The sequence below is a fragment of the Neolamprologus multifasciatus genome, chromosome 17 (genome assembly GCF_963576455.1).
Source record: "Neolamprologus multifasciatus chromosome 17, fNeoMul1.2, whole genome shotgun sequence".
Taxonomy (NCBI): domain Eukaryota; kingdom Metazoa; phylum Chordata; class Actinopteri; order Cichliformes; family Cichlidae; genus Neolamprologus; species Neolamprologus multifasciatus.
The window spans coordinates 30,667,210-30,680,200 of record NC_140455.1 but is presented as its reverse complement, the minus strand read 5'-3'; the positions used below and the strand labels follow the sequence as shown (position 1 = coordinate 30,680,200).

General features: G+C 41.1%; 1 protein-coding gene across 5 annotated transcripts; it reads right to left on the bottom strand.

Moving 5' to 3' along the window:
* Positions 1 to 6,831: 6,831 nt before the first annotated feature.
* LOC146499634 (pseudouridylate synthase PUS7L-like) lies at positions 6,832 to 12,991 on the bottom strand. Of its 5 annotated transcripts, XM_085138299.1 has the most exons (11): positions 12,885 to 12,954; positions 12,754 to 12,783; positions 11,518 to 12,344; positions 10,980 to 11,139; positions 10,598 to 10,817; positions 9,798 to 9,896; positions 9,582 to 9,663; positions 9,073 to 9,238; positions 8,533 to 8,659; positions 7,520 to 7,573; positions 6,832 to 7,419 (listed from the first exon to the last, which is right to left on the bottom strand). In XM_085138299.1, the coding sequence occupies exons 3-11, from the start codon at positions 12,305 to 12,307 to the stop codon at positions 7,099 to 7,101; spliced, it is 2,019 nt and encodes a 672-aa protein (XP_084994425.1). In that variant the 5' UTR covers positions 12,308 to 12,344; positions 12,754 to 12,783; positions 12,885 to 12,954; the 3' UTR covers positions 6,832 to 7,098. The 5 variants fall into 5 exon arrangements, with proteins under 5 accessions (XP_084994425.1, XP_084994427.1, XP_084994423.1 ...); XM_085138301.1 differs by lacking the exon at positions 12,754 to 12,783 and having other exon boundaries at positions 12,885 to 12,991; XM_085138297.1 differs by having other exon boundaries at positions 12,754 to 12,967.

Here is a 12,991-nt window from a genome sequence, read left to right as displayed (position 1 = left end):
CAATTCTGTTTACACTATACATGCTTCCCCTAGGCAGCATCATTAGAAGACATAGCATACATTTTCACTGCTATGCAGATGACACCCAGCTCTATCTGTCCATGAAGCCAGATAACACACACCAATTAGTTAAACTGCAGGAATGTCTTAAAGACATAAAGACTTGGATGGCCACTAACTTTCTGCTTCTTAACTCAGATAAAACTGAGGTCATTGTACTCGGCGCTGAAAAGCTTAGAAATATGGTATCTAACCAGATTCTTACTCTGGATGGCATTACCTTGGCCTCCAGTAACACTGTGAGGAACCTTGGAGTCATTTTTGACCAGGATATGTCCTTCAACGCACATATTAAACAAATATGTAAGACTGCGTTCTTCCATTTGCGCAACATCTCTAAAATTAGAAATATCCTGTCTCAGAGTGACGCTGAAAAACTAGTTCATGCATTTATTACTTCCAGGCTAGACTACTGCAATTCATTATTATCAGGATGTCCAAAAAACTCACTGAAAAGCCTTCAGTTAATCCAAAATGCTGCAGCAAGAGTACTGACAGGGACTAGAAAGAGAGAGCATATTTCTCCTGTTTTGGCTTCCCTTCATTGGCTTCCTGTTAAATCCAGAATTGAATTCAAAATCCTGCTCCTCACATACAAGGTCTTAAATAATCAGGCCCCATCTTATCTTAATGACCTTGTAGTACCATATCACCCTATTAGAGCACTTCGCTCTCGCTCTGCAGGCCTACTTGTTGTTCCTAGAGTATTTAAAAGTAGAATGGGAGGGAGAGCCTTCAGTTTTCAGGCCCCTCTTCTGTGGAACCAGCTTCCAGTTTGGATTCAGGAGACAGACACTATCTCTACTTTTAAGATTAGGCTTAAAACCTTCCTTTTTGCTAAAGCATATAGTTAGGGCTGGACCAGGTGACCCTGAATCCTCCCTTAGTTATGCTGCAATAGATGTAGGCTGCCGGGGGATTCCCATGATGCATTGAGTTTTTCCTTTCCAGTCACCTTTCTCACTCACTATGTATTAACAGACCTCTCTGTATTGAATCGTATCTGTTATTAATCTCTGTCTCTCTTCCACAGCATGTCTTTATCCTGTCTTCCTTCTCTCACCCCAACCGGTCGCAGCAGATGGCCGCCCCTCCCTGAGCCTGGTTCTGCCGGAGGTTTCTTCCTGTTAAAAGGGAGTTTTTCCTTCCCACTGTCGCCAAAGTGCTTGCTCATAGGGGGTCATATGATTGTTGGGCTTTTCTCTGTATCTATGAAGCGCCTTGAGGCGACATTTGTTGTGATTTGGCGCTATATAAATAAAATTGAATTGAATTGAATTGATATCAGAGGTCAGAGGAGAATGGCCACACCTTCCATACCGATTACAACCAAGGTATGCAGAAGAGTGTAAGGTCACACCTTGGAGCAGATAGGCTACAGCAGCAGACCACACCGGGTGCCACTCCTGGTATCTACGAACAAGAAACTAAGGCTACAGTTGAATTGAACAGTAGAAAACTGGAAAAACAATCAGATGAATCTTAATTTCTGCTGCCACATTAGGATGGTAGGGTCAGAAAAGAACATGCAAGCATGGCTCCAATCTTCCTTGTATCAACGGTTCAGGCTAGACGTGGTGGTGTGATGCTGTGCAGACGTTTTCTTGGCACACTTCGGGCGCTGTAATGCCAACTGTGCATTGTTTAAACACCACAGCCAACTCGAGTGTTGTTGCTAACCATGCCCACCTCTTTATGACCACAGTGTATCTTCTAATGGTTGCTTCTAGCAGGATAGCAAAGCTCATCTCAGATTGGTTCTTTAAACATGACAGTGAGTTCATGGGAGTCAGATGACCTCTACAGTCTCCCAGATCTCAATCCAAGAGAACACCTATGGGATGTGGTGGAATGGGAGATTCCCATAATGGATGCGTAGCCCACAAATCTTCCACAACTATTTGTGTCAATGTGGTGCAAAATCTCTGAGGAATGTTTCCGGCACCTTGTTGGATCAATGGAAAATTAAACGTTTAAGCTTATATCATTAGTTTATTAGTTTTGAGATGGTTATTTTAGTTATTTTGCTCTTTGGATTTTAATTGGTGGAAGATGGATTGGATGGGTAGGTCTTAAGGTTTAGCCACTGATAAGACTCTTTGTTTAAGAGTCTTGGTTTAAGACTGAAAATGACAAAATATCAATATATAACAGTGACCTAAAAACATTTGATACCCAGAGTACACCTGTGGCATTTAACAGAATGTTCAGTACTGTAGGATGTAGTCTGTGCGCTGTGCAAGCATGCCACAAAAATCTTCAACAAGTTAAGAAACTCATTAGTGCTGATGTATTTCTTTACCAGACAGTTTAGCTTACAGGCAGATATTTTATCAAGCAGTGCGATGGTTTGATGACAGCCTGCGTGTCAGAACCCACCTTTAACAACATACAGGCAGTCGCTTTTCCATATTACTTACAGTGATAGCTATTAAGAATAGCTCAGAGGTATGGCCAGCATGAGTTATTCATGAGATTGGTTTCATATGCTGGTGTCTGTAAACATTCTCATCAAAATTCCATAAATTAGTCACACGAGGCAATGCTGGCTCCGTTTTAATCCAGATCGAAAGCTGCCCCTTAGCAACGTAATTACACCCGAGTTTTATCCTTCATTATGCTTTTTATTGGTTCTTAAAATGGCTCTCTCACTGGTCCACCGCTCTATGTTTAAACGAGAGGGGATCATGTGAACTGGAGGGCTGGATTCAGTCACAGAAAAGGAGTGCACTGAAATCCTAAACATTATCATTAACCTTTCAGTTATGTGGGGCAGCTGCTGTTCTCACAGATAAGATAATGAGCATAATACCAGTTTGGAAAATAGTAAACTGGTGAACACTTAAGGAGCATAAATGTTCATACTCTACAAAGTAGTTTAAACCACTTTACTGTGTGACACTCCACCACTAGGAGTGCCTGTGACGTTTGCTTGACTAATATGGTGTGTTTTCGCCATCTGGTGGTATCTGTTTGACAGTGTAATAAATTCATGCCAGTGTTCCAAATGGAAATATGAGTATCTTAATAGGAAACAAGCCATATGTAGATTAAATCCAATGGTGAAAAAATGGATAGCTGCATTATTCCAACACGTTGCCTTGTCAGTCTATAAATAAGGGAACAATCTAAAAGGACTGGTATTAATAGAGCACTTTTTAACTGAGCGGTCAAAGTGCTTTTTAGTGCAAGTCTGATTCACCCAACTACGCACTCAGTGCTTTTTATTCTATGCCTAAGCACATTATATAACATTCACACTAGGGCTGGGTATCGTCACTGATTTCTGGAATCGATTCAATTCCGATTCACAAGGTCCCGAATCGATTCGATCCACGATTCGATTTAATTCGATTCGATTCACTTCGATTTGAATCTGGGAAATTTTGACAGTCAGAAATATTATAATTCAGATCAGTACATTTACATATTTTTGTATCTATAAAAAGGAAGCTGACACACGCAAGACTTTATCAAAGGTGTGAGCATCACAGCAGATGCCTTTGTGTCAAAGTAGCTGAAGATAAAACACAGAAAAACATGAAGGCGATTTTCCTGGCCTGGGATTTTATAAAAATATTCTGCAGTACATCAAAAACGAAAGAAAACCATTAATCAACACATGAAAATTACCTCTGAAGTTACAGCGTAAACGTTTTGCATTTTGCATAATTTTAAAAAAGTTTAAATTTGTTCAGTATTGAACGGCAGAAATTAGGTTTTCTTTTCGGAAGTATATAAAACGGGAAAAAAAACATCGGCCGACAGCGCTGTAAACAACGGTAGTCTTGTGCGTAACAAGCAACCGAATAATGCAGAAAACAGTACAGAGAGAGAGAGAGAGAGAGAGCTGTGGTCAAAGCAAAACAGTAAAAGTAAAAGTGAATACATGACGATGTTTATGTGAAGCGTAGTTTGGATCTTCTTTTGCTGCTGGTTCGGTCAATATTGTTTGGAGAGACATCAAACTAACAGCTTCAGAATCAGCGCATTAAGGGCGTGAACACAAAGCGCTGAACCGCCGACAGATCAGAATCAGCGAGCTGTCGGCTTTCAGCCCCGACCGTGAGAAAGGCGACATCTAACTGATTCTGATCCGCAGGTCGCGCTGTGTGTTTAAGTGCAGAATCCTGTTCCTGCTCTCATTTACTGTCTTAGCTGTTTGGTGGTTGTTGAAATTTTGTGAGATTTCACCAGAGATTCTGGCATTTCGGGCAAAATAAATTTATATTAAAAAATCGATTCAGGATTTTAATGAATCGATTTTACGTTATCCAAGCCAGAATCGATTTTAATCGATAAATCGATTATAAAAACCCACCCCTAATTCACACACTCACATTATGATGAATCTATCAGCATTCATCACCAAGGATGCTTGGGCATGGGCATGCTTGGGTAGGAGCTGGAGATTGAACCATAAATCTTTTGACTGGTATAAAACCCCCTGAGCCTCCCGAGCCCCAGCTGCCCATCAAGGCTAGTCTAGGAGAGGATATCACTTACTGTGATTTAATCAATTTTTTAAAGCATCTAGATAATTTGGAAGAATACATTTCAAACCCCCATGAAAGATTTATTTATTTGCACTTCTTTAAAAAAATAAATAAGAAATAAGGTAACGCTTGATAATCACAGTGACGTAACATAAAGTCTGTTAAATTTAAATCTTTCTAGTTAGGAAGCATAAACCTTTGCAAATCCATTTCATCAAAGTGATAACAGGTGGAGAAGCAACAACAAGATAAGCCCCAGAAAGGAAATGGTTTCACAGGTGGTGGCCACAGATCAGTGCTCGTTCCTTATCCTTCCTCTACTCTTGCTTATTGCTAGTGTGCTTGTCACTATTGGCAGCGTGAGATCATGTTTAGGCATGCTTCTGATGAGACGGTGGACGGTGTCCTGGGGAATCTCCTTTTAGACCTGGATGAATGCATCCGTAAGCATCTGTGGCCCAATTTGCCTCAGCTGGATTCAGGTTTACCAAATGTGACGGTGGTTCAGTGGCATCAATACATCAGTTATCCACGAGCGTCTCTTTCTGGTGCAGAGTAATGCCAACCCCATGTCACTAGCATAAGGTCTAACATGGATATGGAAATCTGCGTGTTGCTCTAAGAATATTCTTCACCAGACCATCAGTGACCCATTGCCTAACTGGTCATGCTGGATGATCTTGCAGGCAGCAAAACATTTACCACAATGTCTCCAGACTCTTTCAGGACTGTTACATGTGCTCAGTGTGAACTTGCTCTTATCTGTGAAGAGAATAGGGCATCAGTGGCAGACCTGCCAGTCCCGGTGTTCTTTGGTGAAAGTCAGTTGATCTGTATGGTGCTGAGCTGTGAGCACAGGTAACTCTGCCAGATGTTGCCACCTCACCTCATACTATTGGAGTCCGTTTCTGACAGGTACACTGGAGGTCAATTTCAGGGCTCTGGCAGTGGGTTAATGCTTTTTCAATGACCCTGTCCTGCTCTCCTCACTCAATGTTGGAGACTATGCTGGGAGACACTTTAAATATTCTTGTGATAGCACATATTGATATGCCTTGCTGAGCAATCAGAATGGCAGTTGTGTAATCTAAATGAGACATAAGCCGGGATAAGAAGAGAAAAGGGAGATGGAGTCCACCTGCAAAACAACTTTGAAACGACAACTGGGGAGAAGGGCAGACTCCAATCATGCCAACAAAATGCTCCCAACAGCACAACAAAGGCTCTGGAACCTCTTTGGATACGTTCAAACTACAGGTCTTAATGCTCAATTCCAATTTTTTGATCAAATCCGCTCTAGTGTGAACCCTCAAAGCGGCCCGCATGCGCAAAAGAAGACGTCACACACAACGCGCTCTGTTTAGACCCAGACCAAACAGTATTGTTTGACTGATGGCCCTTGATATACAGACTTGTTTCGGACTTTACGTTTCCCAATTTTGTTTTAAGTTATAAAGTCCTCTTGTGGGGATAGGTTAATTGGAAAATCCAAATTGCCACTAGGTGTGAATGTGCGAATGAATGTGAGTGCAAATGGTTGTCTGTCCCTGTGTGTTGGCCCTGCGACAGACTGGCGACCTGTCCAGGGTGTACCCTGCCTCTCGCCCTATGACAGCTGGGATAGGCTCCAGCGCCCCCCGCGACCCTGAAAAGGATAAGCGGAAGCAAATGGATGGATGGGTTATAAAGTTATTTTGTTATTTACATATGGCCTAATAATTATCCTTATTGCTGTTTTAGAGAGGAGCCGTGCTTCAAAGGATAGTTGCAGATTTCTGCCAGAATCTGCAGATTATACAGTACAAATAAAATGTTCACGTTTCTCCATCATTGTCTTCCCAACAGTTTCACTGGATGGCCAGGAAGCGTTCACAATGTCTTCTTGTGCCCTTCTCCGGCGCTAATTGCCGTCTGTCTTGTGTCAGTGACGTAAAAGATGGATTTAAATCGACATGACCATTCAAACAGCAGTCGCTTTCTAAAACATCAGATACGTATTGGATTCAGTACCACATACAAAAGTGACCCAGATCGGATTTGAAAATATCGGATAAAGGTTATTGGTCTCTCTTTTTTAAAAAAACATCACATGCACATTTTAAGTGGACTCAGTTAAGATTGCAGTTAATTTCTGAAATTTTAGGTCAATGCTTTATTATCTTTAAGATGGGGAGTGTGGAGTTGAACCCACTCAAATTGTGTTTTTAAGATTTCAAACTTAAACATTCTGAATGAAAATACAGAATTTTTATTTTTTTTTAAAAAAATCAGAAACTTTGTTGTTTTACAGGATTTATTTATGGCACGAGAAACATACTGCATGAATTCTTTTACATATACATTTGTTCACATTTGGCAGTGGCCTCCTTTTATTATGCTTTTTGAAGTGCATAACATGATTTTTCTTTATACTTACGGTCTTCAACAACAAACTAAAAGACTACTAGTAACATAATAACGGTCAATGAAAGTACAAAGTATTGTAGAAAAGCTGTTTTCTTCTCCTTCAAACAAATACAACAGCTATGTCCTCCTATAACCTTCAGGGGTCACACTTCATGATCTCTCTGAGGCAGATGGTAGCATAGCACGAGGAGTCCAAGTCGAAGTTTAACGTGAGAGTGAGCGACTCCGAACCTGCCATCGTTCTTCCACCTTCTCTGCTGGCTGCTCTCTGCAGCTGATACCTGAGGTTGTGCGGCACTGCCAGCAGGGGGCGGTAGCAGCCAGGCAGGTTCAGTTTGAGGCTGCTGACTCTGAAGCGGCAATCTTCCAGTCCATCTCTGACCAGCCTCTCTCGGTACCAAGTTCCCATGGCATTTTCTGGATACTTCACAGTGTTTCCTGGCATCGGTAACACAACCTGGCAGAACAATAATGTAACAAGTAGCAACTGTAGTGTTACTGTAGTGTACAAAAAACAGCATTTGTCAGAGACACAAATAGCTCCAAACACTCCCTACTTGTTCTAGTTTATAGATACCCTCTTGCTCCTCTTTATCTGTCACCACATGGATCTAGAAGAAGGCACAAATACAAAGTTAGTGGCACTGACAGGGTGTTTGAAAAAAGTAACAACGTGTCCTCACATCGAAAATATGTCCTGTGACCAAAAGAGCACAAATAAATGTGTCACTAAATAATCCTATTTACTGTTGAAATTACCAGGAGGTATTTCTGGACTGCAGCAGCAGCAAAAGTACAGTAAGTGAAACCATAACAAAGTTACTGTTGTAAATCACAGCCTCAAAGAGCAGAAAAAAAGGAAGTAACCACAGTTTTCACCTCTATTCTGTCCTTTCATGGACACTAAAAAGGGTAGTTTACCTCACTAAAAGGAAACAAATAGAAACAATAAATAATTAATTGATAAAAAATTTTAACGCGCTGTTTGCTGATATACTTTGTGTTGTTCTCACCCCCCATTCTAACCCCAGCTTTGCAGTTTCAGGCCAAGATTATGCTTTCATTTCTCCAGCTTGGATTCTTAAATGCCACTCCTCCTTTATCTCCTCCTTTTCTGTTTGGCCTGTGCAAACTTTACTTTGAAAAATAAGACAAAACTTAAGCTCACGCTTGCATGAACATGTGAACACACGGGAGGAAACACTCAGCTTTAGATGTGCTTGTACTGGAAATACTGTGTGGTTTAAGCGGTGGGCACTGCCTGGGTAGCATGCAGGACGCAGCACACATGACTGTACCAAGTTTAAGATAGAAAAATTCAAGGATCTGGTAAATGTGTGAAAACGAATGCGGGAACTACAATTCTAGCATTTAGGTCCACGATGAAGTCAACAAGCTGGTTCCTGTGCTTCTGTGATAATGTCTGTCACAGATGCAACAAAGTCACAAAGCCTGGAAACGTGTTTGCTCTGATTATAACACAAAGCTATCCTAATTGCTCCTGAGCTATCTTTTTAATCAGTTATCCCTTTTAAAAGATCTCCTTTTCCTGTTTTATCTGCCTTCTTACCTGAGCCATGCTGGTTTCTCTAGCATCTTCCGTTTTGTTTTGACCTTGTCGTAACCACACCAGGTCACCTCTTCGGACACTGTGACCCATTGTAGTTAGCCTGTGTGCCGCCGCCTCGTTCCAAACTCTGACAACCACAAGAACATCGACATAATTTTTCAAATTAAAGATCTAAAGCACTGGGATGGCATGTTATTAATAACACTGTTTGGTTTTTATATAACATTTAATTTAGTTTCCTAATAAATAAAAGAAAACACTTATTTGGGCTACACCTAAGGCCAATTTATCTCCCTCACCTATAATGGAAACCAGCTTTAATAAATAAATGAATACACAACAGTTTTTTTAAATATCGCTATCTGTCAAACCTGTTTGTGTTACTTTTCAAAAAAAAAATTATTATCATAAAAAATAGTCAAAGACGTGCCCCGCCTTGTGCCCTATGACAGATGAGACAGGCTTCAGCTCCCCCGCAACCCTGAACAGGAGAAGCAGTTAAGATAATGGATGGATGGGTAGATTCTCCTTGCAGCTGACCTGCTACAGTAAGCGTGAGGGTAGAAAATCCTCATGCTGTGTGGCAGGCTGAGCCAGGCTTGGTCACATCCATCAGGACCTGTACCGTAGCGGTTCAGGGCCCGCAGCATCAACCGCTCCCTGGGCTTGGACAATGGCATCAATGCTAAGGACTCCTTAGCGTTATCTGGAGTGGAGAAGGGTGAAAGACAGAGAAAAATAAAACGACAAAACATACTGAAATTGCAAATTCTAAAAAAAGCATTTGCATGACGTTAATTCAGTTTTAAAAAACACAAAACTTGGTTTCTGAAAAGTGTCATGAATTCACTAGAACAGCAGATGCTGACATTACAAAATCATAAGGTTTTAGCCAAACATGGATGATGAATTTCAGCCAACTTTCAAAAATAAATAGAGGAACAGATCATCACACTGTTCATCAAAAAAAACCTCAGATTCAGCAAAGAATAGTTCTCATTTTAGAAGTTTCTGAAAGAAGAAAAAACTCCCATAAAACTAAAACAAACCTGTTTGGAGGAAGTGTCTCTTCGCATGACTCTGAGGATCATCGCCTTCCTCTGGAGTGAAGAAGACACGTACAGCACTCACCTGACACACACATTACATACAGTAACTCAACAATGTGCTGTTTTCACTGAGCAATGCCGATCGTGGATTAGCTCTATATGACCGTAACCAACAGTATTATCATCTTGAATACATAGCATGTCTCAAACGCTCACCATATCCTCTTTCAGTAGAGCTAGTCCTACTCGATCAGACTGAACGCTCTGTCCGCTCCCAAACCTCTGTGGTCCGTAGTAGTTGACAAAGCCTCTGGCCTACAGTGAAAAACATCAGAGGTCACTGTGTGGTGGTGGCTATGTAGCTTGTATGAAGCAGACATTCTGGACCAACAAAACCACTTGCTACTGAGCAGACATATTTTAAAACTCTATCAGGAAAGACATGATTAGTCGAGGACTAATTTCAGCTGTGGCTTCTTGACAGCCTTCCACTGAGACCTTTTCTGATGAGGCTTCAGTGAATAGCAGATGAAGAGCCAGATGAATCTCTCAGGTACTGTGTCAGGCCTTTGCCGGATTCTTTCCCCTCCTATTTTTAAAGGACATGACGTTCAGATACTGTTTTTCTGCTGCAGTGAGAGGTTTTGTTTTTTCTTTTTTCCTCTATTTGTTCACTTTCCTCAGATTTTGGAGGACTACACTGAGGTATACCAGGTTTTTAGCTAATAGCTCTTTGAGAATCACCTTGTTGGTCAAACTGTGATATCTTTGCATTATTAGAATCAACTAAATAAACTTTAACAAATGAAGAGTTTTTGTATACAATTCAAAATGTATTCTATGCCAAGCTGTGCAAGTGCAGACACAACACTGGTTCACTATTTAAGTTAGGTGCCTTTTTATGCTTGTCAATATCCAATAAAAAAAAGTTTTTTTAATAAAACATTAAAGAAAGCCTGGTTCCTGGCATAAGCTTTTACCACAGGATTGCAGAAAACCCAAAACTCAAAATATACCTTGACATTTTCCACTGCTTCTTTCACCAGTGCTGCCAGCCGTGTGTGCACGTCTCCGCCAGAGGAGTGCGTGTCACCGGCACCGTGTGGTCTCAGGTCCCGGACAACCAGGTCGAAGTGATTCCCCTGCAGTCGTCCGAGCCGGAGAGGCTCGCTGACAGAACGCACCTGAAACACGCGGATCCCTCTGTTCTGAAACTCTGCATTCTTCTCTTTCAACCTAGTCACACAAAATGCAAAATATATAAATAGTATTACAAGAAGAACTCTAACATAACACAACTTTTGGTGCTTTTATCCCATGATTTGTAAATAAGAAAAAGAAAGAAAGAAAAAAAAAATATATATATACTCAAAATGCATGAAAGAAACACAGCAGTACCGTTGAGGTGAGACCTTCTTTACCACCATGGACTGGTAGGTGATTGCTCTCTTATCCTTGATCCCAGCATAGGTGAAATCAGATGGCAGGACCCCGAGAGCTGCTGCCATGTAGCTGATGGCCTCCAGAGTCTCAAGGTTTTCCTTACACAGAGTGAACGCTGGAAAAACACGCAAAAAACATCTATATTTTTATCACATTTGAAAATGTTCCCTACGGGAAATCTGATTTTTTTTAAACCATCATTCATTTTCATTTTCTTAACCTGTGTCATCCTGCCCTTCTCACTAAGAGTTTTCCTGTCTTTTTCTCCTGCTTTGACCGATTCAAATCACAATTACTGTGATAATAAAGCTGCCATAATTATTTTATTTATAGTTAAAATTCTTCATTCTTCTTCAGCTTTTTCTATATTATTTATTTGTTTACTTAAAGTAGGTAATTTGATCTAAAGCATTAACCTTGGGGTTTTCTCCTGTTTTTTACATTTTATATTTCAGATGATAAATGATCAATAACATGCAATGCTATGCCTTACCAGTGTAAACTTCATCATCTTTACGTTCCTCCGCTGTTCGCTTCTTTGGCCTCCCTCGCTCCCTCAGCCTAACTGAGATCGATGTCCTCCCCTGGTCATTGAAGCTTTTAGTCTCCACCAGTTTCCCGAACCTTCGATTCAGGAAGTGATGGACTGCCGTCCTGTGCTCCTTATTGTCATCAGGTCCAAACGTATAGGACGAACCTCTCACTTTGGCATCTATAAACCTGAAAAAGTCCTCAGCCTCATCCTCCTTAACAAGCTGGGAGAGCTCTCTGTAGTCTGGGTCCTCCCTCACCCTGATCTCAGGCTGAATGGTGACAGTCATGAGAAAAGGGAAGCGGTGTCTGACAGCTCGGTGGACGCTGGCTCTCTGGTGTTTGTCAGCAAAGGAACCAAGGGAAAGCTCCAGCTCAGGTGGATTTTTATCTCTGAGAGTTAACACAAACTGCTCGAGCTCCTCACTGACCGACTGACCTAAAATCACACCTAAATCTAAACTCCCTAGACTAGGGAGTGGGTCGTGTACCCCCCAATCCAGAGGGACATCAGCATCCTGTGAGGCTGAAGAATGACTGTCCTCTTTATATTCTGCATTGGTTCTGTCATTTCCAACTGAAGAGGCACAGCCCGGTGTCTGTGTGGCTGCTGCTGTGTTAACATGCTGTCCATAGATATCTATTTCAGTCACCACAAAATCCTCAATGAAGTTTTTGATGCTTCCAAGAAAGCCTTCATGGTTTGATATGAAGCATGCAGGAACATTCACAGCCTCACTAACCTGCTTCATGATCAATATATCTAAAAATAGATGTTTTTACTTACTCCTGAGGGTAAAAGAGGCAGAAATAAAACGTTATCAAAACCTGCTTCAATGTAACTGAAGACACATGTCATACCGTGTCATTGTTATAAAGCAAAATTCAATGAAAATGAGAACAATTTCAAAATGAGAGGATACATGCAAACCGGGAAACGTTAAAAACGTACGGCAGTAATGTTTTTTTGCTTACTTGAGATTTTTACAACATCTGTAACACACCTGTGCGAAATACGAAGAGATGCTAATACATGACAAACGAGATTTGAGTCGGATTTTAAGCCTGCTAGTGTCGCCGCACACCATTAAAATAATGGCAGAATTCTATCGGCGATTTATTTCCGTGTAAGTTCTTTTACTGAGAGCAAAGCAATCCGTCTATTTCGAGTAAACCTAAATCCTTCACATAAACCTACCTCGACATTGATAGCAGAAAGCTGTGGCTGCTATACAAAAGAAAGCAGGTTACGTTACTATTCTTTGAATGATAATATAAACGTCTAAAGGATTAATTATCGTAAATTAACGGTTTATTTACAGCACAAACCTGCAGGCGCCAAGTAAACAACACGCCTGTAAACACAACCACGCTGAATGACTTCGGTATTCTTCCGGGTCATGTGACCATCATATGACTTTTCTTAAAGAGACAGG

Coding starts and splice junctions, on each gene's coding strand:
- LOC146499634 (XM_085138301.1), bottom strand. CDS start 12,307: ATGAAGCAGGTTAGTGAGGCTGTGAATGTTCCTGCATGCTTCATATCA. Junction 9,897..10,597: donor AAGCAGTGGAAAATGTCAAG/GTATATTTTGAG, acceptor TTTTCACTGTAG/GCCAGAGGCTTTGTCAACTA. Junction 7,574..8,532: donor GAGAAACCAGCATGGCTCAG/GTAAGAAGGCAG, acceptor GCCTTCTTCTAG/ATCCATGTGGTGACAGATAA.